The sequence below is a fragment of the Pezoporus wallicus genome, unplaced genomic scaffold, assembly GCF_028554395.1.
Source record: "Pezoporus wallicus isolate ANWC-B61680 ecotype Strahan unplaced genomic scaffold, APGP_CSIRO_Pwel_v1 contig_3017, whole genome shotgun sequence".
Lineage (NCBI taxonomy): Eukaryota > Metazoa > Chordata > Aves > Psittaciformes > Psittacidae > Pezoporus > Pezoporus wallicus.
In genome coordinates, this window is record NW_026638957.1 from 3474270 (window position 1) to 3500485 (window position 26216).

The 26216-nt window shown below is 43.0% G+C and overlaps 1 protein-coding gene across 1 annotated transcript in view; it reads left to right on the plus strand.

Annotated features, from left to right (window-relative positions):
* Positions 1-26216, plus strand: part of LOC130601367 (ras and Rab interactor 3-like) — a 159218-nt gene that overhangs the window by 113308 nt on the left and 19694 nt on the right. Inside the window, exons 19-21 of the mRNA XM_057413387.1 lie at positions 1819-1933; positions 18932-19004; positions 21966-22057. Coding sequence (XP_057269370.1) covers positions 1819-1933; positions 18932-19004; positions 21966-22057 — 280 coding nt within the window. The remainder of the gene's footprint in view (positions 1-1818; positions 1934-18931; positions 19005-21965; positions 22058-26216) is intronic.

Below are 26216 nucleotides of genomic sequence, written 5' to 3' on the forward strand. Positions count from 1 at the left end.
AGAATTAGCCCAAATTTTAAATTCAGTTTTTTATAAGAGTGCCTTGACTTTCTCCTGCCAAAATCTGCTATCAAAGACCAGATAAAAGTGAAGATTACTTTGTCTTTATATCTGTGGTTTCAAGGTACAAGCTAAAAATATCCTTGACAATGAGCTTTAATTAGGAACCCACTCAGGAGCTCATACAATATAAAGAATGAGATTTTTTTTTTTTATTTCTTCCTTTATATTTTTGTCTTCTTTTTTTCCTTTCTTTCGTTTTCTTTTGCCTTCTGTCTTTTCTTCTTTCTTCCTCATTTCTCATTTTGTTCTAATTTCTTTATTCTTTCCTCCTCCTTCTTTTTTCCTTTTTCTCTTTCTCCTTTTCCTTTTTGGTGGGAACCAATAGGTACAGTGCTTCTACTGGTTCCAATTAAAGTCTCAGGGGCTTCTTCTTAACGATGTGTATGAACACATGAAGGGAGGGCACACAGAAGACTGAGCCAGACCGTTCTCGGTGGTATGCAGTGAAAGGATGAGGTGCAGTGGGCCCAACTTGAAACACACAAAAATCTTTTTAAATACTAAGAAAAGCTTTTTTTACTGTCAGGGTGATCGAACACTGGAACAGGTTGTCCAAGAGGCTGTAGAGTCTCCATCCTTGGAGATATTAAAAGTCTGTCAAGACACAGCCCTGAGTGACTTGCTGTAGTTGATTCATCTTTGAGCATGGTGGTTGGCCTGGATGATATCCAGAGTTTCTTCCAGCCACATCTGCTCTGTGATTTTGGGACCAGCCAATACACTGAAGTCAGTGCTGCCACCCAGAGGGATCTTCGACAAGCTGGGGAGACAAGGCTGGCAGAAACCTTCCAAAATTCAACAGGGCAAAGGCACAGCTCTGCCCCAGGGAGACAGACCCCTGGCAGTGACCTGGGCTGGCACTGCCTGCCTGTGCAGCGCTGTGGGAAAGGCCCTGCAGGGGTGGTGGGCAGTGAGCTGGGCACAGACCGACTGAGGAGAGGCTGTGGGACCAGGGTTTGCACAGCAGCACCCTGGTACCTGCAGGGAGGTCATGGAGAAGATGGAGCCAAGCTCTGCTCAGCACTGCATGGTGGGTGGACAAGAGGTGACATTGAAACCAGAGGGGTTCAGATTGAGTACAGGGAAACACTTTCTCCCTCTGAAGACAGTAAGAGGTGGGATATGTCTGGAGAGGCTGTGTGGTCTCCCCTCCTGCAGGTTCTCCAGACCTGTCTGGACAAAGCCCTGAGCAACCCACTCTGGCCTCCTGTCTTCAGCCAGGTGTTGGACAAGAGCCATCTTGGGGTCCCTGCCAGCCTGAATGATCTGGTCCCATGACAGAACTTTGCCATGAGACACATGGCCAACAGGGCCTTTGGCCTTATGTTCCACTCATGGACATTTGAATCCATTCTGTCTCATAGTACAAGGAATTTCTTGCTTTAGACCTGGACTGGGACATTCTAAGGTGAATTGTTTGTGATTTAGAGCATATATGTAAGGAGCATCACTTGACAAATTGTGGGTGTAGCTTTATACTCTTCAGTTAGTGAAATAGTTTGCCTTAGGCTTAAGTGGGACATCGGTAATGCATAGAAATTTTGCTGGCTCCTTTGCGGATCTGAATTTCACAGATGAAATGCCCCTTTATTCATTATTTTTGTCATGTAAAGTTCAACCAAGTGGAATGAAGCTGAAGTAACATCATTTAAAGGTGGATTGTACTGATAAAAACCTTCACTGCCAATAATCGAAAATAAAGTTCAGAAGTTCACATAGTGTAGCTAAGCTCTTAATTCTTTTCTCCTTTTTCAGATATTTTTGGTTAGGAAAGAGGGTAATGTGAACAACATGGTCCTTGCAGTCCGCCTACCAGTGCAGAATGAGGTTCCCGGTGTGCTGGAGTACAACATTAAAGAAGAAAAATCAAGTAAGTTCTTTACCTTCTTTTGGTCTCGTTCTGGATATTGTACTGAATCCTCTTGTGATCACCAGTATTTATGTAATCTTACTTGCAATGAGCAGGTTCCTCTTGTGACTGACAGCAGATCTTGTTTTTACAGTGTAGTTCAGTTAGTATTTCCTGCAGCTCCTTTACCTCAGCTCCCCTGTGGTTCTGCACCTTGTGGTATCATTTACAGACTTGCAACAGGAAAATAAATTACCCCCAGATGAGCAGGCTGGGGCTTTGATCAAGGGCATGGGACTGCCTTTCACCAGGTGGAAGTCCTGAGGAAAGCCCAGGGCCCTGACAGACTAAGCCCTGTTAACTCAAAACTGTCTATTTCTGCCACTGAATTTGAGACCCACCAGGCATCTGACATCTGCTGCATTCCCTTTTCATGCACCTCATACAGTCATATGGAACAAACGGTTACTCCTAAACCGTCTGACTGTTTTCAGTGTACCACTGTTCCTGGGAAGCACCTGGGTCTTCCTGTTGGTGGTATCAATGCTGTTCCTGATCAGACAGCCATCTGTCACAAGCAAGCAAAAATCAACCAAGCTCATAGTCAGCCATTTCTGATGCAGCCCTCAGTGTAAGTGGGTATGTAAAGTGTATGATTTCCACTTTCCAAAACATATATGCAAACATGAGATCTTTAGGATATTCATACAAACATGCATTTGAAAGAGTTCATCAAAATAATTACATACTATTTATTCATAAAAACACATTCAAACCCTCTGACACTGAGCTCTGCCCCAAAACCAGCTCCCTGGGGTATACATTTTACTCTCTGCTAAAACACTTGTGTTTCCACTGACAATACTGTGACTTATTTCTCCCCCTTGATAGTTGCTCAAATGAATTTTTTACCTTTTCATATGTTTCTTTGCATCATAAACAGACTTTAAAGCCAGAGGGAAAAGTGACTCTCTTATTCTGCTCTGATCTCAAGCACAGACCACAGGCTGCCACAGTGTTGCTCCTGCACAGAGCGCAGCTCCCTGCCTGGCTGCTGCATACCCCCAGGAAAGCTTTTCTCTCTCATCTGCGCACACCTTGAAGCACACAATTGCAGAGGTGGCACACGTGTTCAGTATTCCTGCATGAGGGCAGGAATAGCAAACCTTTTGCCACAACTTCTGGTGTCCAGATTAAGAATAAAAGGGTAAAGGTTAGCTGCAGGGTAGGGAAGCTTTTTTCTTTACTTATTTGAAGTTGACCTAAGGCTTAGGTTTTGCATGGTGGGGAATTGGGTTTTGATGATTAAAATTTTCCCTTGGATAAAAGTTTAAAAAATGAATCCTACCTAAAAATGTCATTTATAGAAGAGTTACTTCTCGATTTGTGTCCCGTCCTATTTCTTTGAGGGCAGGCAAAGTAAAATGTAGTACAAAAATTTCACTGTGAGCTAGCCTAGCTAGAAAGACTTTTCTGCTGTGTTTTTCAAACCTACTTGCTTGCTATTTCTAACTTACCGCTAACTCAGTGCAAAGGATGTGTTGAGAGACACAGCTTTCTGGTAGGAACAGAAACCCTCCTGATAGCTATGTCATCTGCATGAAGTGGAGTAGACCCAGTGTCCCTCAAAAGGAGCAGCTATAAGTCACCTGCCATTTAAGAATCCCCTTTTCCAGCTCTATCGGGGACAAGCAGCTTTGGTTTTGCTGGCCTGCTCTTAGTATTTCCTTTCTGAGCTGACACATAAGAAATGATCTGTCTAATGTGCCCCATGGAGAACTGTCTGTCCCTTTCTGAGAGCTGACTCCTTGTAAGGAGTTTGAGGAAGCGGAAACAAGTTCTTTTCCCTTTTACCTTGGTTCAGCTCATTAGTCTCCACAGACTTGATGCATTCAAATGCAAACTGAAAGCTGAATTTGCTGTGACACATAGAGTTCAGATTTTACAGAGATCCTTTCTTCCAGTTAAAATTTAGGTTGCAATCCATCCTAGCTTACTATTTTGGAGCACCTTCACAGCTTTTTCTCGTCCTTCTCATGAGGACTCGGTGAAATCTCAGCTTCACAAGTGATACAAAGTAGGATGTGCTATCCGTGGAAGTGACATAATGGCTCTGTTCGATCTCTACAGTGATGTCCATCTCTTATTTCTACCATCTGCAGCTTTAAATAGCAAGTTTTACTGCTCAGCTCTTTGTAAAAGCCATTCTCATCCCATCCTACTTTTCAGATAGTATCTGAGGAGCTTCTCCCCAGTATCATAATGACAGTATGGAAGTTGCTGCCCCGCCTCTGAGATCCATATATAGATGGCCATTCAATGAAGTACAAAAAAGCAGAAGCTTCCTAGCATTACCAAATAATGGTGGATCATTGTTTCTCTTTTTCTTTTCCTGTATCAGATCTGCTTGCTGACGTGTGATGAAACATTTAGGGAAGTACAGTTTTCTGAAGGGAATACCAGATTTAATTATGATTTTTTTTTTAAGTGGAAATCCCCCAAGGACCCACTAAGTAAGTGGGTCAAGAAATGAAACCTCTTTCCATGTTTTCAGGGGAATTTCCACTTGTTCTGTGAAGTAGCCCTTAGAATCATAAAACAGGAGAATGAAGAGACTGGATTTCAAACATTTTCTTCTACTTCTGTATCTTTGGTTGTAATTCCTCCAGAGACAGGAAGGCTAAACCCCGGCTGCAGCAGCAGGTATGGTTGAGACCTGACAGTCAGATACCACACAGCTGATTAGGAAGTTGAGAAACCTGGCAACTGTCAAAGCCCTGGATCGTTGTGGGTTTGCTTCTCAGCCTGAAGGGTCCCTTCTTTCTCAGAACAGTGGAAATGTAGAGTGAAGGCTTGTTACAGGATTTTGTCTATTTAGAGATGTAGTGTCGGGAGATACCTCTCAAGCTCTGCTGAAATCTCAACTACTTTGTGCGCTTTCAGTTTAAAGAGTTGTCCTTTGCTTCTGTTTCATCCAGAAATGGAGCCCTAGCCTCACATATCTCAAGAACTGAGCACCATTTCCTCAGCTGACTCCTACCCTTGGCTCTTCTCAGCAAACCAGTTGTAACCTCAGGACCCGATTCTCCTTCCCCTTTGTTTGTATACAGTCAGAAAGCATTCCAGTAGCATTAGGGACATTGCAGCAGTATTAAAAAGAAAAGGATCAGATGTTTAAAATAAATGTGCATGTTTGAAGTAACACATACTGAGAGCTTGAAAGAAGCATCTGAGTATGATAGACCACTTGGTGCATCACTTATGCTTGTACTTTTAGAAAGGGTTATGAAGATGCATGTCACAGTATGAAGTCCTTTAATAGAAGAATGATTTAGCGCCATATACTGAGTGTTATGCTTCCTCTTACACATTAGAAGTCTTTTGAATTGTAGCTGGAAATAATTTGATTTTATGAAACCATGCTATGATTTTATGAGACATGAGTTGACCATATACTTCTCAGAAGTCTTGCACATATGCTTTCATGCAGAATGTGTAGTAGTTGTTTTCCAAACTCTTCTGTACCAAAAAAAGAGGATGTGATTCCTTTCAGAATATTTAGAATGATGCTGAACAGGAGAAGCATCTGCAATTGTGCAGAATAAAGAACATACTCATATTACTAGAAATCTTCACAGAAATAACTATGGAATTGATTGTCAAATCAGGAAATCCTCACGCTCATGTCCTAAGGGTTTTGAGGCTGGCCTGATCCTGCCACAGATACCCACTCTAGTAATCATGCTTCTGCCTCCTGTCACCCCTGTTGCTGTGGCTGCCTTTGCTCACTTGGAGGTTTATTTTCCTGAGGCAGTCCACACGAGCCCACGTTGTGGAGTTGCTGTCCCTGTTCCTTATTTAAACTGTACCCACATGGGATAACCTGCCACCAGGCATAGATGTTCAGAAAAATCTCTTCCAATGTGCCGGGCATAGCCTGAGTTAAACCCCCAAAATCAATGAGAGCATCGCTGAAAGAGGGGTTTGTAGTGAAGCCTTGTCTGTGGCTTGGTTATGGTTTTTTATTATAGGAAAATTCTGAGATCTAAACTAAAACTTTGCCTGCTCTGGAATTTAGGAAGGATGAAATCAGTCAGATAAAGGAAGAGATTACTTAAGGGCTAAGATTTCACAGTCTGCTTTCTTGCCTTAATAATCCTAAATAGGTGCAGTCTAATGATGTAAAAGAAAGCTTAACCTAGCTCTGTCCATCATTACCAAGTTACTTCAGCCACTTATACACTTCCATTCCTCTTTCCCAATCACATATGGGGAAAAAAAGAAACAAAAAAAAAAAAAGAGTTTTTTATTCTAGACTAATGCCATTTGCACAGGATGAAAAGGGCATGTGCAGTCATTCTGACTGTCCTGTAGCAGTAACAGATGGTAATTAAACAACAGTAATCAGGCTGCAGCATATTTACAGAGGGCATTAGAGTAACATGGGGATGGACTTTGTTCATGCTTGCAGGCTTAACTCTAAGCAAAGCTGCTGAAAGCCCTGGTCTTTACAGCCCAGCCAGTCTGTGATGAGGGCTGTGAACACTACTGGCAGGATGGCAGAGCTGAGATGCAAGGGATACAAATTCCTGCCTGTTTCCCTGCATTGGTCAGTAGGTCCGAGCTCTATGTGAGAGCACCCCCCAGGTGAGCACAAGGTAGGGAAAAGGAAGCAGATTGACTAGAAACATCTCAGTAGATGCTGATAATGGACTTCCTGAACCTTTAGATGCTGATAATCATAGAATCATAGAATGGTTAGGGTTGGAAAGGACCTTAAGATCATCTAGTTCCAACCCCCCTGCCCTGGTAATGGACTTGTCTATTGTGATCTGCTGGCACCTTGGGCATTATGGCCAGATATGGTCCATTATGGCACATTTCTCTGGTTTACTTTGTTAACATTTCTTTTGATATGTGTTGCTGAGGCTGGATTAACAAATTGGAGAACAGAGTCCTCAGCGCTAACATGGATGGTCAAGTGGTATATTCCCACATGAACTGCACTGAAGTATTTCACGGATGAGGTCATGGGAAAAAATGGAAGAATAGTTCAGTTACTTCAGCCTACTCACAATTTAGCTCCTTTAAGGAGAATGACCAGTTGAGCAGATGATCTTTGGGTATGAATATTTTTGTGGGAGTGTTGGCAGCTCTTGCAAAACTTCCTGGGTTTTGCGAGTGTTTTCGCTAACACCCTGCCTGCTGGAACCAGGAAGCAGAGTGAGGATAGAATTTTTGAATTTTTTTTTTTTTTTTTTCCCTAGAAAAAGAAATAACCCTCACAATTGCAGAGAAAAATCTGAAAATCTTTAACATTTTTTAAAGACTCAGAAAACAACCTATAGGAAGACAATCTCCCATTCCTAAAATTAATATTAATTGCATTTATTTTGGATTACTTCTAAACTGGAATGGAGATAGAAACGGTGGAAATCTGTGATCCTGACTGATGTCAGAAACATGGAATCTTTCATTTCATAGCTAAAGTGAATGAACTGAAGCACGTGCTGGTATTCATGATGCTGACTTCTAAGATGAAGCCATTTATTTTTGTGTATCACTTGCTGATTTTCACAGGAGGTTTTCAAGACAAGGCTGGGTGAAGCCTTGAGCAAGTTGGTTTGACCTGATGGGTGACCCTGCTTTGAGCAGGGGTTTGGGCTAGAGAAGACATCCTGATAGATGCCCTATAGATGCAATTATATGCCCCCTTGGCATATTGCAGAGCTGAGCTTGCTGCAGGCTAAGGTAGACTTCATCATGTAGAGTTAATAGCACTGCAAGGCTCCTGGCCTGGTTTTGCACAGGTGCTAAAAGGACTTCCTGGAGTAAATGTACATCCCATCCTTCCCAAGTCAAACCTCTCGAGAAAACATCTGGCTCATCAGAGGGCCCATCAGAAAGTACATTTGTTTACTTCTATTATCACTGTAATGGTAGCATAGTTCTTTTTAAAATGGTCACTTTAACTGAAATGGTTGGCTTCCTTGAGTGGAAACCCAGCATGAAAAGCAGGGTAGTGCTATAGTTCTGATTTCCTCTGAATAGATGTGAGGCTAAACCTGACATTACAGAGTGAAAAGATCAAGTTTTGTTTGTTGGTTTGTTTTTTTATACCCTATGCTACTATTCAGCAGTAAAGCAAACAAAGATGGGACTGCCTTGGCAACCACCTAATGAACTGCCCTGAAAGTCTACCAGACAGGAAGGTCACTAGGCATCTTCAGCTTCAGGTTCACTATAGAATATGGTTTTGCTGAATATATATATATATATATATATATATATATATATATATACACACACACACACACACACACATATATATATATATATAAGGCAAAACTATCAGTAACTAGTAGTTAGGTACTGCTGCCTCATGAGCACAAGTAGATGGAAAAGGGTGTGGGCAGTGTCCCCAGGAGAGGCTGGAGCCAGATTTTAGGTGAGCTCAGGTTGTAACTTCATGCTGACACTGATGTCATGAGAAGTGCTCTCGCCATCCGTCATCTGCTGTCCACATGTGTCCATGACCTTATGCCCTCTGGTCCTTGTCTTCCTCTTCCTCATGCAGGTTGTGGTTGGGAAGAAGTGATTAGTGCGGTCATGGGGATGTGAAAGCAGGACAGTGTGGTGTGGGAATGCTTCTTTAGAGGTGCTACCCTGTGCCGGGTTGTGTGAAATTAAGTCTGGAAAAGAAAAGAAATTGACGTGGGGGTGGAGGGGCAGCTGGTGACTTTGGGAAGGGTGGGTGGCAAACTGGAGACAGAGGTCTGGAAATTGGGTGGAGATGGTCAGTAGGCAGCCAAGGATGGGGTCACATCATGTAGTGCTGGATGACTGCATGAGACTCCAAGATGCTCTGGGCCAAGCCGAAAGGAGGCTGCCCAGAGCCCAGCAGAGCTGCCTTGTGTGTGATGAGAGGAAGCTGCAATCAACCTCCTCAAGGCAGAGCATTGTGAGCTGCCCCTTCCCCTCCCTGCTAAGCTGAATTCAAATGAATTTTCCCAAAGAAGTCGGTGTTGTTGCACCCATTTTGTAGACTGAGAGCTGAGGCACAGGTTGCTGGAGGGGCTCAGTCAGTTGCATACCAGCTCTCAACAAGCCCAGCTTCCAACCAGCACTGTATTCACTGGGCTGCAGAGAGACCCTTTGCCTGCCAAGCATTTGACTTTGTTCAGTACTGAGGTACCAACACTGCTATTCAGACTTTTTTGTATGCTTTCTATATAGCCTGACAGGCAACTCTGCTGTCATACTGTGAGGGAAGCCAGTTTTCCCCATTTACTTCAGAGGAATATTTTCCTTTCTCCTTGTGTGATGGAGTGTGTGATTGAGGCAAAGTAAGAAACTGTTGTCAGCTCTGGGTCTGACTAGCCTGAAAAAAAAAAAGCATAAATGTGCTGGAAAAAAAGTAACAGAGTTATCAAAACCCCTGGGAGAGAAGATCCCTCTTTCACCAAAACCGGTTGATTCCATCTCAATCAAGCAAATCAGACATTTCAGGAGCAGAACTTGTCCAAGACTACTTCTTGTAAGGATTAACCAGCCAATGAATAAAACTTTGTGTATTTTTAGCAGAAGAGGCTGGAAAAAGTGAATATATAGTTAACCTTGAGGTTCAAATTTTAAGCTGTTTAATTGCTTATAAGGAGGCCTCTGGGCATGCAGGCTAGTATCCTGTTTTCATGTAGTAAATTACTCCTGTTCAGTGCAACAGACACCGTACTATTAAGGAGAGTAGACTGATGAATGTTAACTTTTCATGCGGTTCCTGTTGCCACTGATGGTGTGTCTCTGCGACTGCTCTGAAGATGTAGAGCTACCCTGGTTATCATCAGATAAGCCTCGCTCAGACACAGATAACAATTTCCCTGCTCAGCATGGGCTAATTTTCCCTGTTTATGTATGTTTCTCATTAGTGAGACATGTCTACCATCACCTACACGCCTTCTTGGCATGAAAAACCTACCACTGAGCAAGTCTGCCCCATGGCATAGGATAATCAGGCATCTCTGCCCCATTCCTGGCCTCCAGCCCAAGGAGTGCTGTTTTGCTGCAGTTTTCTGCTGGATCTCATCTGCCTTCACAGGCAGCGCAAGACCAAAGGCCAGCTCTGTGTAGGCTGTTATAAGGGCACAGGAGATGTTATCATTGTCTGGTCTAGTGTCTGGTTTGATTGGAGATAGAGACTAAATGATTTTTAGCCCCCAGAGGATGGGGACATCTTCCTAAGCTCAGTCTGCCTGCCAAGGATGAGTTCTCCATTATCCCCATTGTCATTAACCCTGAAAATTGAGTTAGTATCAAGGAGTTCCCATTCAGGTGACTACTCTGAAATAGGAGCCCAAGGTCTCTGTTTGGCAAGAGGGCTTAGGGGATATTTTGTAACCTGTTGTGCAAGTTCATAATTTCTCTTCTACATGTAGACAAACCCAAGGAAAGCAGAAAGCCTCACCAAGTCCTGCTCATTTGAGTGAGTTCCACATCACTTTGGCACACTGCTTATTTTAAAACATAAACCACTTCCAAAACGTGAGGCAGCTGTACGGCTGCTTTTTCAAGAGGTAACGGTGCTGCGTTTGTGTGTGGTTTACAAGTTGTTTTGGAAACATTCTGGTTGCTTATAGCGGGTGAGGTTTTCTTCTTTTTCTTTTTTTAAACACTCATCCTGAAGAATTACTGCCCTCTCTCCATGCAAATGTTTTAATTTTTACTTTAGGCTCTAAACTGATGGGATTGTAGAGAAAGCTTTTTGAAAGGAAGCCCTCAAGGTCTTGTCAGCTTTGTTAATCCTCACTTTGGCTTTTTTTTTTTTTTTTTTGGCCTTATTTTTCAGTCTCAAGAGGCATAATGCAAAATCTGTATGTAATCAGAGCTAGAGACTATGCATGCTGTTCTGGGATAATATTGTCTTACCCTACTCTGCTTAGTACCTTCAACATAACCCAAAAAGCTTACCGGTTTTAAAATGGCTATTCTAAATCAGTACCCATAATACCAGTGCCTTTGTCTCAGTGGCTAAACTAGGACAAATTATTATTATTGCCTTTGGACAGTGTTTGATATCTGAAGATTTTAAAGAGCTTAATAAACAAGAGTTTAGATTTGTAAATGAGATAAATAAGCTACTGCTCAAAGTAAAATGAGGGCAGCAAGAACCTCACACTTTGACCCTTGAGTAGGACCCTCAAAGGCAGTGAGAGTGCAATCTACCCCATGCTGAAGAGTGGGAATCAGAACACCTTCCACCAGGTTGGCAACTAGGTGGGATTACAGTCTCTTGGAAGAAGAAATATCATTTTTAGTTTCTATTGCCCACCCTATTGACATCTGCCATTTCCAAGTGGGTTAGTCCTTTTCATCACTCACCTTTGGAAAGTGTCATCTTTCTTCCTGGAAGTCTCCCACACAGAATGTGGTTCTGGGTACCAAAGGTCTTCCCTTAAAATGCTCAGAAAGCTTCCTTTTTCTATATGATTAACCTTGATTCTCTGGTATTTCATGATGTATCTCATAGCCAGAGACATAAACTTTTCAAAGTAAATGGAAAAAAAATGCTCTTGATAAAAAACATCAGGATGATAGCATATATTTATATATTGGCATCGTTCCCTATTAGTGGGTGAACAATCCAATGCTTGGTGAATTCTGCTTCACAATGGTAGGAAGAGCCGACATCAAAGGATCAAAAAATGATGTTGCTATGAATGCTTGGCTGCCACAAGCCAGTTATCCCTGTGGTAACTTTTCTGACACCTCCTGCTTAAAACCCCAAAATCCAGAAAGATCATGAGGACTTTGCTGTCACCGTCCTAGCTCGTTAGGCTGTGGTAGTTAAATCTCAGGTGTAAAGGGTGGGGCCAGTTCTGCAAAAGCTGTGCCTCACCTAAAAAATCCACTGCACAGGCTGGAAGGGCTTACTCTCACTTGTCTGTATGGACAGGTGAGGGTTGAAATGGCAGGTGACAAGGTGCATTGGAAGCTGCAGATCCAACCTTGCATGCGGGTGGATCAGGGCATGGGTCCCTTGAGATTGCCCCAGGAGTTTGACAGTCCTGGTCGGAAACTTCCTGATTGCCTAAGCAGCCTTTTTTCCAACCAGATTTGCCTATCCCACATGCCTTGGTCATCGTGCTTGTAGTAAGTGTGGTTAAAGCCCTTCCCAAATCTTCACTCACGAAGCCAGGCCATCAATCATATATTGGCATATATTATATATTTATATATAGCACATATGTACTAGCACATATTATTTTTCACATAAGGATTGATTCTTCGAGTTATCTATATGATCTGGAAATTGTTGCTAAGAGCTAAACCCCCAGAATTTCAAATCATAGTATAATTTTGTGTTACGTGAGGCACAGGGGAGACCCTTTATATATCTGAAAGCATTGAATACTTCATAAACTTTTGACAGAGAAATTTGCCTTCTGAGAGCAACTTGCAAAGATATTTAGTTTGTCTTGTCAGACCTGACAGTTTGAATCACTCTGCTGGGCAGAATCAATCTTGTACTGCCATTGTAATGTATGGGTAGATGCCAAATTACCTGTGAAAGTGAGTTCTCCAGTGAGGATCCCACAGTGCTCAACTGCTTACATCAGCGACCACACCAATTGAACATGTCACCCTACTCTCTTGGTGTCCTTTGTGAGACCTCTTTGTCCTCAGTATTTCAGAAAAGCCATGTTTTCTCCCTCATTCCTACTGTGTGAGAGAAAAAAAAAAACAGACCCTGTGTGGAAACATCTAAAACTCCAGCTAAACCTCATGTTGCCATCTAGTCCTGGGAAGAAGTCCTGGATCTTCCAGCTTCTGTGCAAACCAGGTATGGAATTTCTACAGGCTTTAAGGTGTTTATTCGAGCAGTGAAAAGGAGATTGCAGAGTGAGGATCCAACAAGGAAGGCAAGCGCTTTGAAACTGAGCAGCCATTCTCCAGACTGTCGTCTGCTCTTATTCCCTGAAATGACTGAGTGGCGACAGGCCTCCCATGACTGTTCACATGGATACCTGTAAGGAAAGCACTGAGGAGCTGTGACACTTCTCTTTCAGCTGAGTTAGCTGGGCATCAAGTACCCTTGAGAGCCACCCTCTCAGTCCCTGCTGAAACACTAATTTCAGTAAAGAGGAAACAGAAGCAAAATGACTAACACACTTCTGCTCAAGCATCCTGCAGCAGAGGCAGTGAGACCAGGTGGCAGCAGGATTTCACACTGAACTAAAGGCATAAAATCTAAGTGAACAGCAAGGTGCTGCCCATCTGCTTGGGTGAATATGGATAAGCCAAAGTACAGTGGAACAGCCAAGACTCCTGAGACTGTTAGATGTGAGGATGGCCTTTTTCTTGGTACCAGGAGATATGCAGGATGCCCAGGGGAACAGTTAAGTCTACTGAGTGTCCCCTCCAATCAAACCTAGGCTGAGAAGAGTGCAAAAGCCCATGTTTTGCATGTTCTTTAATGACATTAATTTTGTTCTGCACAATATAATTAAATATTGTGGAAAACACCATTTAAAAATAGATTTCTCTTACACTCTAGAACCAAGCTCATTAACACCTTGTCACTTTTGTAATTCATTAGTTTCAATTTCCCAGGAACTGCCACCAGCAGTGATTTTTTCATCATTGCCAGAAAGATTAAACTCCATAGGAAGCCATAAAATTGAAATCCTGTGAGAAAGCATGAGCTGGATGCTCAACAGAAGTCTTTGGCAGAAGTCTAAACTAGGGAAGTTTTTGCCCTTGCTGAAGGATAAAAAACAGAAACAACTGACAGTTTCATTAAAGAATCGCTAGGAAAGAAAAGACAAAACAGACCTGCGTTACCCAAGATGGTCTAAAATTGTGCAACTGAAAGGCAACTGCAGCTTGGACATCAGATGGAAGAAGCAGAGGCATCAGATTACAGGAGAAATAAAAAGGCCTTGAGAAAACAGATAAACAGTGACAGTATTTGACAAAAACAAGGCACTTGAAAATCCTACGTTACCATCCAGAAGGTCATAAAAAAAGTAATATATGAAACATTAGGACAGGTAATAGGAACTTCCAAATAAACAGAGCTGTTGCTCTTTCTGTTGCTGAAAGACACTGTAAAACACCCTAAGGACTTCTGGCAATGTAATCTAAATTTCCTTCTAGCCAGCTCTTTCTTTTAATACCGCCACCAGCCTAGGGCATGAATAAGGGCCCAAAGGAGATTTGCATGTGCTCAGGGAACTGAAGCAATAACCTGAAGGAATTACATCACGCTTTCACACATCTCTGCAAAGTATGGCGGGTTTGTCAAGTGTGTCATGATAAACTCAACAGCCTCCACACCAGGGGTACAGTAGTCAATGCAGTCCTCTATTACAATACCTGGGCCTCATTCTGCAGGGGCAGAAGACTGCTAACCTGCTGTGCAACAGCTAGGAATGTCAGCATCCAGAACCAGGAAAGTCAATAATCTCTGCTTTGGAGTGATCCCACTTTCATAGCAAGTAAAGGACTGAGGTTAGCAGAACAGCAACAAAGCTGGCTAGTGGTGCTTACTGCAAAGGTCAGTGCAAGGACTTACATCAAAGGATGGAAATGCCAATAAGAGATCTGCTTAGGAGAATGTGGAGTTATAATCTTAAATCTTAAAATAGAAATAGAAAAGTGGAATTAATGCACCCATGGTGACAAATCTCACAGTTTGCCAGAATCTGGAAAGATTAAGAGCATCTCAGGCACATCCAAGCAGAACTTCAGAGGACAGTTGTGCTCTCAGTAGTCCTCTGTCAACACAACTGCTGCAGAATAAGGGGTTCATATCTTTGAATTCAGATGTCTCTGAAGGATTACACAGATATCAAAAACAGTGAATAAGACCAACAGCACCATCAGAGAAGAAGAAGCTGAAGTAATTGGTCCCATGAGCCTATGTAAGCAGTAAGAAGATGGAAACTGGGGTGGTTTGTCCATGTGACCAGAACAATGGGACTAGAAAACACAATTCTGTGGGAAGAATCAGAATACTCAGGGACAGTGTAACTCAACAACATCAGCATCTGGGTGGAGAAATGATGGGGAGATCTAAAGAGTAAAGTAAATATGAAGACAGATTGTAGTCAGTGCCTAAAGATGATACTCTTCAGAGCACATTGGCATAGTAAAAGGAAAATTATATGTATTTTATAACTTGTCTGTGTCTTCTTCCTTTATGGAGTTGCACGAAGGACACAATACAGAGTATGGTCCACAATGAACCACTGATTTGTGTTACTAACACTCCCATCACCCAGAACATCTTTTCAATTACTTCTGATATCTTTGTTTCAGACTGTTCAAAACTGCCCATTGCTCTACACATTTCTTCTTTTTTTTCCTGAAGGTGATTTTTTTTTGTGGGCTTATAAATACCAAGTAAAACTCAGTATGCTGTGGCAATATGTTTGGCTCTCAGAGCCCAGCCTGATACATTTTGATAGATTTTGATATTGCTTTTGATAATATTCTTAACATCCTGCCACTGTTCTGGTGAGATGTAGAGATTTCACAGTATCACAGTATCACAGTATGCTAGAGATTGGAAGGGACCTCGAAAGATCATCTAGTCCAATCCCCCTGCCGGAGCAGGAACACCTAGATAATGTTACACAGGAATGCATCCAGGCAGGTTTTGAATGTCTCCAGGGAAGGAGACTCCACAACCTCCCTGGGCAGCCTGTTCCAGTGTCCCGTCACCCTCACTGAGAAGAAGTTTCTTCTCAAGTTTAAGTGGAACCTCTTGTGTTCCAGTTTGTACCCATTACCCCTTGTCCTATCATTGTTTGCCACTGAGTAGAGCCTGGCTCCATCCTCGTGACACTCCCCCTTTATATATTTATAGACACTCCTTGCTCTTCAGGTGCCCTGGGTGTAGTTTTATGAGCCCGGAAAAGGTGAATTTTGTCTCTGCAGTTTTCAGCAGGATTACAGTAGTCTGGCAGAAAAGTGCCTGCTTGTAGCTTTTGCACAAGTCATAAGTTCTTATAAATGGCAACATCATGATCCCTCCCTGAGCAGCAGTGCTCATGTCAGTGAAATGTCCCCAGCTACCCACAGTGCCTCCACAGCCAGAGAAAAGCAACTCTTCCTGGCTCTCTCCTTAGAGCAGGGTGCTTTGGGAGCAATATTGGCACTGGGGAAGGGATATATTGTCCCCAGCACTCAGCAGAACTCTTTTAGCTGTACAAACTTGCTCTTTGCTGCATCCTCCCAAGAATCAGAAATATCCCACCCAAGAACAAGGCAGCCAGGAAGCACTGCTTGTCAGTGATGCTTACTGGCAGTCAGCAGGTGACTAGCTAAAAACAGGTTAAGGAAAAAGTGTTGCAGTTTCTCCCAAGGAAGACATTACCCACAGGATATTGCAAGGCTTTCCCCATGGGTGCTGTGCTGGGAGCAGATCCAAGTGGCTGTTGTAGCCCTACACGGGCTGCTTGACACTGTCACTGTTCAAAATAAATTTTGGGCAGAGTATTGGTCCCAGTGCTGCTAGTACCTTCAGTAATGATCCATCTAAGCCAGTGTTTTTCTATTCTTGCTTTCAGGCCACCTAAAAATGTCCCAGCACAGCTGTGGGTCTCTTTAAAGAATCACAGAATAGTTAGGGTTGGAAAAGACCTTAAGATCATCCAGTTCCAACCCCCTGCCATGGGCAGGGACACCTCAAACTAGACCAGGTTGCTCAAAGCACCATTCTACCTCGCCTTGAACACTGCCAAGGATGAATCCCAGCTTGCTGACAAATATGCTTGATTTTGTTACCTACTGTGACCTCTCAGAGCAGACCAGGGGCAGTCCAGTTTCCATACACCACCTGCTGGAAACTCCTGTCCTTAAGCTCCAGCAGGTTTTGTACCTAGACTGCTTTAGCTATATCCTTGCTGTTGATTTGTGGTAGTTTATGCTAGTTAACTATTTATACGGGAGAAGTAGCTATAGGGTGAAAAGGCACTTCTATGTGGACACTCCTGACACTAATGGGCTTGAACTCATGTCCTTTTTTCTAAAATTCAGCCTCCCAAATGACAGAGCTTCCTGGCACAGAAACAATCATTACTCCCAATCCAAGTGATCTGCTCATGTATGCAAACATGTGCAGGTGCAGCCTGCTCTTATGCACACCTGCAACCCGGAATGCCACATGTGGCTCCTAACAGAAAAGAAGTCCTTAAAACTGTTGTCTGCGCAAAGGGCTTTAGTTAATTATTGGAGATTCAAGCAAGTTCAGACTCTTGGCATTTGATTCATTCTGTGGAACAGCACTGGGTTTTGTCTTTATTTTGGTTTCCTGTGTCAGAGCTGCAAAGCAGATTGATTTCAAACTATAGAAATTGGTCATTGTAGATGTTTAATGAAAATCCCTGACTGAAGCATGATTCATATTATGGCAAAAGAAAAAACTTGCCAAGCATGTATTTTTCCAGCTGTGGAAGAAAAGTAAGAGAAAGGAATTGTTTTGCTTCAAATATGTTTTAAATTCCATGTTGCAGTCTGGTATCAGCACGCACACTATGGTTGATCTGTTTGTGCTTATCCAACACAAACTAATGTTAGGAATGACTTCTGAGAATTACATGTCCTTTGCCTCTTTAAAAAATGCTTATATTGGTGTGCTCAGGCCAAAACAGCAACCTGACTGCCTGGGCTAGGACAAAGCAAGAAGTAAAAGGAGGAAATGCCTTGTTTGGGGACTGAACTGTGAAGATGAACCATAGACAAGCTTGAACATTTCCTTCCAGTGGGATTCTCTGCTGGCTTGAGAGCAAGAGCCAGTACATGTAGCCAAGAGAGAGGAGAGCCAGGAGGATGTCTTCATCCCACAGGTGCTGGAGGCCCTTCTTTGTAGGGGAGCTAACAACCAGGCAGGCAAGGCAAGGAGCTGGACACATTTCACAGAGCTGTGGGTGAATCATGGCAGACCACGAAGCTGAATCACAGTAGCTGAGCTTCATGTCCACAGCTCTGAACTGTGTGTGGCCTAGAAAACAGAGTGAAGGAAGATACAGAGCAGCTGCAGGCACAGCTATGTGGTGTGAGCCAGTGCTGCTCCTTGAGAACTTCCAGTGGGCTCCTCTGGCAGGAACAGGCAGCTCTGGGGAATCCAGTTTTCCACCACCAGAACCCACTGCAGATTTCCTTAAACTTGTCATCTCTGTGATGGTGTGTTCTGTACATAAAGGCACAGACAATTTGTGAGACTATAAAGCTAAAGCAAAGATGGACACTTTTCTCCTGCAGAACCATCTCTTTCTCTCTGCCTTGGGTTACTGATCAATGTGAAATTTTCTCCACCAGCTAGTGAATTTTTTTCTAGCTTACCAACCAAAACCTTTATAATAACATGTGAGGTTTGGGCTACATAATACCATAACATGCTGTTATAAAGGAGGTCATCTTGAAGAACTCTGCAATGTGGTGTAGATTGTATTTTGCCACTTAAAGGAAAGTGCTGTTGCTATATAACACAATGAAGGGAGAAGACAGGGGAGATACAAATAGGCTGTGTTCATGCTGCCTGTGGGACCCAGGTCAGAGCCCACACACATAGTAATAAGACAGCGATTTCTATTTTTTTCTTTTTCTTCAAAGCACTTTGTCCACCCAGACCAAACCAGATTCCAGCATGGAGAGTCACAAGGTCAGCCCCATATGTATTACAGATATGCACACCCTTAGAGACAGATGGGCTTGTTATGAAGAACTCTTTAGCTGTGACCTGTTTTTTTTTCTTCCTATTGTATCCGTTACTGTCACAACAGTCTGATATCTTGAGCTAACCATTCAGAGAGCTAGGCTAAGACATTTCTCCTCCAGTGTTTCCCCAGAGATTCTCACTGTGGCCTTCAGAAGCCAATTCTTTATGCTTCTTCATATTAGTCCATGCAAATACTGGACAATCACAGAATACAAGGTATGCGAGCCAAACCCACCACCTTTTTTACTGTATAGCTCAAAGAAAAGAGTTGCTGACTATCTTCTTTTATTTTTTATCAGTCCTGTACCTGGAAGGATCTGTCCTTGTATTTGAGGACCTCTTCAAACTGGTTGCCTTCTACTGTGTCAGTAGGTGAGTTGGATTCATTGCTTCCATGGAAAGGTAGCTTCATTCTGCCCTCTGGAGTGCCTTTCCCCAGTATCCAGCCACAGCAGAGCCCCCTTTGTTTCTTCCTATCTCCTCTAACCTGCCAGATGAGGAGGTATTTCAGGTGCTGCTATCTACAACAGGGACAGATCACTCAGTTTCTAGCCAGGCACATCATAATCATGATGTCCCTGAAGCTGCAGTCTTTGTCTGAGGAAGGTCTATAGTGCTGCACCCACAAAGGACTGAGGCACAGGACTGGGGCTAGGAGGGCAGGGAGGAAAACAGGGCCTGGATTAACTCTTACTTAAAGCAGCTTTAGCATCCACGCATACTTGGCAGCTCATTAGTGTATCTACTAATGGACTGTTGGCTGTGGGAGGCTCAGAGCACTTAGTCACCTGTGAGGAATATGTCAAGGAGGGTACTCCTGAAACGATTTATTTCTTTAGCCAAAATTTTAAAATACAACAAAGCAGTAAGGAAGAGACCTTGCTTGTTTGTTCAGTGCAGAAATACCGAACCTAACGGCCACAGATGCAGGACAGACCTTCATTTTCATTAGAGCAAAGTCTGATCAGCAGCTGATGAGTCCCTCTGTGTAATTAAACCCTTGTGTCTCCTCTGTCTGCAGTCTCCTCTCATCTGTGTTTGTGCCAAGCACATTGCAGCAATACTTCCGCAACCTCCTTATCCTACTTCTGCCGCAGTAGGCCTGGTTTTGAGTTGGATGTAAACTTTTGGCCTCCCCTGTATAAACTTAGATGACTTAAAGTAGTTGCTTCCATTTAAGAGGTAAAAGCAGATTCGGGATATGTTTACCAGGCAGCCTTGTTAGTGACTCAGTTAGGTCACATAGCAGGAACAGTCTATCTATGGTATGATCCAGTGTGCCACAGCTTACCCAGACAGTACTATTTGCACTATATTGAGGGCTGCTGCTGCAGCCAACTGAGTTCAGTGCTGCTGGGCCAGGACTCCTACACAAACACAAGGGACTCTGTTTCACCCTCTTCAATGACAAGACAGCCATCTAGATGTGTATAGACCCTACAGAATGGGCTTAAATGAACCCTTGGACCCATATAAAGGTTTCTGTGTTACCAAAGCGAAGAAGAGCCCAAATGCAAACAAGAATAGAGCATTTCAAGTCAATGGCCAGTGGGAGGGAAAATATGCTCACTTCTGCTTTCCCGCAGGTGGTTCATATGATTTTTCAGGTCTCTGTCAAAAACAAGGAAAATAGGGAATCATTTTCTGAGAGAAGCAGGAAATAAAAAAGCTGTTTAAGCACTCACCTATCATTTACTGGCAGCTTGTAGGAGGTCTCCGTGATGTTGTGTGGAAAGGCCTGTTCTCAGGGCTGTAATAAACAGTCATTTATAGAGAGCTGGAAACAGCTTATCAGGGCTGACAGGCTCTTCTCAAAAGAAAGTCTGGCCTGGCTTGATTACCTTAGATCACCAAAATAACACCTGTAGATAACAGGTGACTTTGTGGCTTGCCTGTAGGCTGCTGCCCTATGAATAAAACCAGATTTTTTTCTATTAAGCTAATGTCTCAGTGTTTCCTGATTTTTAGATGTATTTTTCTACTGAAAAAAAAAAAAAGAAAGAAAAAAAAGGAACTACTGGTGCATATAGCAAATATAACAGTAAGAACAGTAACAAACAAAGAAAGCAGAATGTCCCTGGACTCTCTTCCTCTTTTAAACCCCATATTTGCCATGACAAAGTAATACTACTGATGTGATAACTGATCACATCAGTTTATGTCAAACAATGTGACAACAGGGTGCTCAGTGGTGCACAGAGAACTCATGGACTACACAGTACATCAGTAAGACATGGATCTGTTAATAAGAGCAAAAGTAGCAGCCGTGCATTTATCTGTCATAAATTGGTCCTCCTCAGGTCTGCAGTCATGCGCATGTTTGGGATGCTTGTTTGTGTAGCAGATAACACCTACTCACAAGGCCAGATATTTCTAAAACAATTTCCTGCATCTTGCAGAGCATTTTGTTAAACTTCTTAATGTGTAAAATGATCCTGCACTATTACTTGCTGCCTTTTAGGGACTATTGGTTTGTTTTTTCTAGTCATCGTTAGAATGGGAATTGACATAGGAACAGCTTTAGCAGACTGTCATTAGGCAAGAGGCAAACATGAACAATTCAATGTCAGCCCAAGAGCTCCGATTAATTATTTGAAACTTAGGGTGTGTGAAACCCAGCTAATGACCTCTGAGAAACTGCATCTTTTTTCTTTTTTTTTTTCCAGTAAAAATACAGAATCTTTCCATAAACCAAGCAGTCAAAAATCTGAGAGTGAAGAGTAGAAGAGTGTATGTATTTTCTCAGTGTCATGCAGGATTTCATCATTGTCTGTCACTTCACACAGGGGCTACCTTTCCCCAGGAGGGATCTCCCTTTCATAACCTCACTGTGTCTTGCCATGTCCTCATGCTTTATACTTACACTCATTTTTAAAAGAGGAAGCAGGGCAGGGAGAGAGGGGTAAACAGAAAAAAAAAGGACTGCAGAGCCCCTCCACACCAGAAAGAATGGCTTTTCTTATTACAGTAATTACCATTTTCACACCTCAGTTTTCATGGGAAGGTATTTCAACCCTTGTGGCTTCCTCTGAGGTGAGAGGTGTTCCTGCTGTTTTCAGAGGAGGAAGCCAAGACCCCATCATTAAGCCAGTGGCATGGCATGAAGCATCACCACAGGAGCTGGTGATATCTAGTGAAATCAGAGCAACCCAGGCTGGCACAACGTCCATGATGCCTTACAGGCCATGAGATCTTCCCATGACAATATCCAGGACTTTGCAGGGAAGGCTGAAATTGTGGTTCAATCACTAGAACCAACAGTAAAATCTGGGGTTCCTAGCAATTGTGTGGTTTATTCTTTCATTGTTTTTTTCACTGTGTTTCTTTTTACAGAGATTTGCTGCCCTTCACCCTGAAGCTACCACAAGCAATATTAGAAGCCAGTAGCTTTCAAGACCTTGAAATTATCTCTAGTCTGGGGATAGGTAAGTCCCTCAAAGCAACCAGAGTTTCACTCAGACTTGTGAGAACCATGGTGCTTCATAACTGGAGGATAGATGAACTGCTGTCTTCAGAATAGATGAGGAGGCCTGAATGCAAGAGAGAAGATGTTCACGATCTTTATGTTTATAGAAGCACACTGAAAACTGCCGCTTGCCCCTTTGGACAAAAACTTCCACTGGGACTTTTGTGCATGGGTGGGACCTATAGTTTCACTGTGTAAGCTGGGGCTTTCAGCAACTGAAGCACAGCACAGCCTCCCATGATAACTTACATAAACTGGAAGTAGTTGGCACCTAAGTATAAGAAAAAAGAAAAACAGCTTTGCAATTTCCCCTTCTGATGTGTGGGGGCAATGCTGATGGAAGTGACATTTTTGAATTTTGATATTTCTATTTTCTCTTGCAGGATTTCTAATTGGTAGAGGACTCTGTAGTGTCCCAGCATGTTCTCTCGCCTCACACTAATTAGATAAAAAAGGAATGTTATTTTTAGTGACAACACCAAACGAGCAAATTTTAGCTCAGTTGTGTAAAGTTACAGAGTTGGAAATGCAGCTCTTTTAACTAAAGGAGGTCACCTTCCTGTTCCTTCCTATTTAACACACTCTGCTTGAGACAGGTATTACGGTTAGCCACTCTCACACTAGTTTGCTTTTCAGTCTTTTCTCAGCTGTTGAAAACAGCCAAACAATGGTGAAAGCTGAATTTAGCTCACTTAGAGATACTCACTAAAGCACCATGAGGATTTAAGGATCTATTTTTGGATCTTTTGCATTATACCTCCCAGAAGCCATGGGAAAACCCTGCTGGTTTCAGTTCAAGAAGCTTTGTTAAATTTGACTAACAATTTACCTCTAACACTTTCAGCATCCTCTATTTTGAATATGTTCCTGTTTGTCAAAGCGTCCTTGAGTACGGGTGTCTAGCCAGAACTTACTGCTTAAAGAAAAGTATTTTGCAAGTTGAGATAGCAAGATACAAACTTACTATTAATTTCAGTTAAAAGTGTAAAAATTTGGATTAAAATGTAAGAAGTGTGTCATAATTCTCCATCCGTCACCCTAATTTAAGCCATCAGAATTGATCCTAACTCAGGTAACAGTCTCCAACAGCTTTTGAATGGAAGGATTAACTAAAGCACAAGAACCAAAGTAATGTTGGTTGTAGTCTTCTTTCTTTCCTCCTGTACACTGGTGATGCTTGGAGGTTTGCTTATCACAGTACATTGCATGCCAGGAAAATTTCTGACAACAGAAGAAAACATGCTGTTCTGTAAAGGTTTCCTGGGAACTGATGCTAGTTTCTTGGAGTCCCACCCTGTCTCAGTAAAGTCAAACAGGCTGAAGTAATGTGTGATACTGTTTACTGCTTCCTGGAACAAAATTTCATGGGTACGAATGAGTAGACAAACAGTAAGTGCTGCCTGAAGTGGCACTCCCAAAGGAAAGCTAGCATTGTTTGAAATTGGTAGGTTGCTTTTATTTATTTCAAAGTGATATGTTTTTTTGAGGGGATAGAAGTAAGATGTCTACCAACAAGCTGGCTTGTCCCACAAATTATCTGGCTGTTATGTGTATTGTCAAAGAGGATGTACTGCAAGCCCTCTGGTCCTGACCTTGCTGGTATAGAAGGCATTTTAGCAGAAGAATTACTATTGCACAAAGAACACATACCAAGTCTCAAAGAACTGCTTAATTATCCCTCCCAGAGTATAAGCTAAGGGAAGAGCCAGGATAGCAATGGGAGATGACCAAACTGCCTTTCCTGCTGTATGAAACAGTGTGGCTGCATTGAGAAACACCCTTTCTGAAGCAGCTATGTAACCCTTGGTATGACCACCTCATGTCGTATGACCTCCACAGTCTGAGTGGAGCATTACATTTTCACCACAGTGTCTTATCCTGATCACTACTGAGAAAAATAACCAACTTCCCTTTTGTAGATTGGTTTACTCACAATTTCCTCAGCCCACGAAGCTCCACAGACTATTTTCAGACTTAAACAAGCAACTTCTACAGTCCTGCATACAGGACAGTAGAATTGGAGTTCTGATACCCAGTAGAGTTGGACTACAGTTTCCTTTTTAAAGGAAATTTTACCCCACACAGTCTCAGACATGAGGGGGTTAGCAGTGTGATGCTATTATGTGCAGTTGCAACTGCATGTCTACACCAGAATTCTGTTGTCAAGAGTGCTGTTGTTCCTGGCAACAGTTTTATTTTAAGCTTCTTTGTTCTCTTCCCTCTCATAGTAGGAAATTAGGGAATAAACCTGTTCTAACCTTAGCCTCCCTGAAAAAAAAACGAACACCTGCTGACATGCTTATAAAGCTGAATTAGCCATGGACACTAGCCTAGGCTACAGAAAGCTAAATTGGCAATTTTAACCTAATGGGAATGAACATTCTTTTAGTTCACCTGTGCATGGCTTACTCTGTGTCTGTGTTATGGAAATGCTTGGTTAGAGGGAGCAGGAGGGCAGTGAGGAGTTACCCTGCCTGTCCTGCCCTGCCTGCAGTATGTGCACCCACTGCAGGGAAGGGAATAGTCCCTCTCCCTGGGACAGCTGGCTGTGACCCTGGGGACCACATTGCTGGCAGAGGGAGGCAAGGCCAGCAATGGACTCAGGGCACCAAGGGGGCAAGGCAGAGTCCTGCAGAGAGCAAGTCATGGCAGCAGCTGAAAAAAGATGGCTTTTCCAGCAATGGTGGGGAGCTGGCTGCAGGCAGGAAGTCACCAAAAATCACAACTGCACCGGGGAGCAAAACAGGAAGAAGTGGCCTGCCTTTGGAGATGCAGTAGGCAAGGGAGAGATTTTATCTGATGTATTTCACCCCTGAGTTCTGCATTGGCTTTAACCGAGAGTTCTTTTTCTCTGAGTTCGGCTATGACCTCCTTAACTGGAAGACCCTTTGAGCTTTTCTGGGATGCTAGTTTTTAGGAAAAAGCACAGGCAGGCACTACCTAGAGCTCTGGCCAGCTCAGCCCTGTCCGCCTTCCCTGTGATGGTCTGGGGCTACACTGTGCAGCAACAGGAGAATGGAGTCCTGGCAGCTAAAGGCACTCTCCTGAGATCTGCACCATGGGCTCATCACTGAGGATCATCCCACACATGTGCAGCCCGATCCATCCCCTCTTGACCCAGCAAGTAGTATTTTTGCAGTGAGACAGGTTTGGAACCAAGCACAGAGCATGGTTCATGTGGTGTGTGGCAGCCCTATTTGCATCCTGTGTCCACCCAGAAGAATGTGCCATCAGTGTCATCTTTGTGTCCAGGGACCAAGCATGCTGAAAGAGTTATTTAGTTACCTGCATCCTTGTATTTCCAGGATTTCCCATCTTCCCCTTGTCCCTAAATCTGTGGGCATCAGTCCTCACCCAGGGAATACCCTTAGAGGTTTATACCCTTTTCCTTGGTCAGAACATACGGAGTTTGCAGGATCCTGTTTCCTGACACTTCGAGTAGTGGACCCTGGATTAGCAGATCTAAAAGTGATAGAAAGCAATCACGCTGGTAAGGCAAGCAGGTTTAAAAACTCATCTCAGGGAAAGGGAAGAAGTTCATATTTGATGCTGAATCTATTCAAAATATAAACAAGTGCTTTGTAAATTTTTAAATGAGGTATTCAAAGATATTCTAGTGAGAGGTTTGTGACATACAGAAATGACTACTTGCATCTTCTTTTTCCAGTCACAGCTGATGGCACTGGAGTGCTTAACTATTCTTTAATCCTTCAGCATACAACATTCCTGTGTACACAACATTCCTGTGTACACAGTCTTTTGCACCATCTTTCCTCTCTTACACCTGCAGGCAGGCAGTGTCATGGCTATGGATAATTGCCATCCAGAGCTACAGACTTTAATGATAATTTTAACCTGTGGAAAATATTTAAAATCATATGTTTCTGGACTGGTTGTACTGCAAAACAGTAGCAGACCTCTTTATAGACAAACTGACACATGAGCTTGCTGTGTCATCTTCATCTGATGTCTCTCGTGCCCCTGGTGTACATTGGATCCAGGCTATATATCTCAGCCCTGCACCTTCCCACAGTCAGAAATAGGGGGACAGGAGGTCACCTGGGGGCTTCACACCCTCATCTCAGGTATCCAGAGCTATTTGCATTTAGAGGACAGTG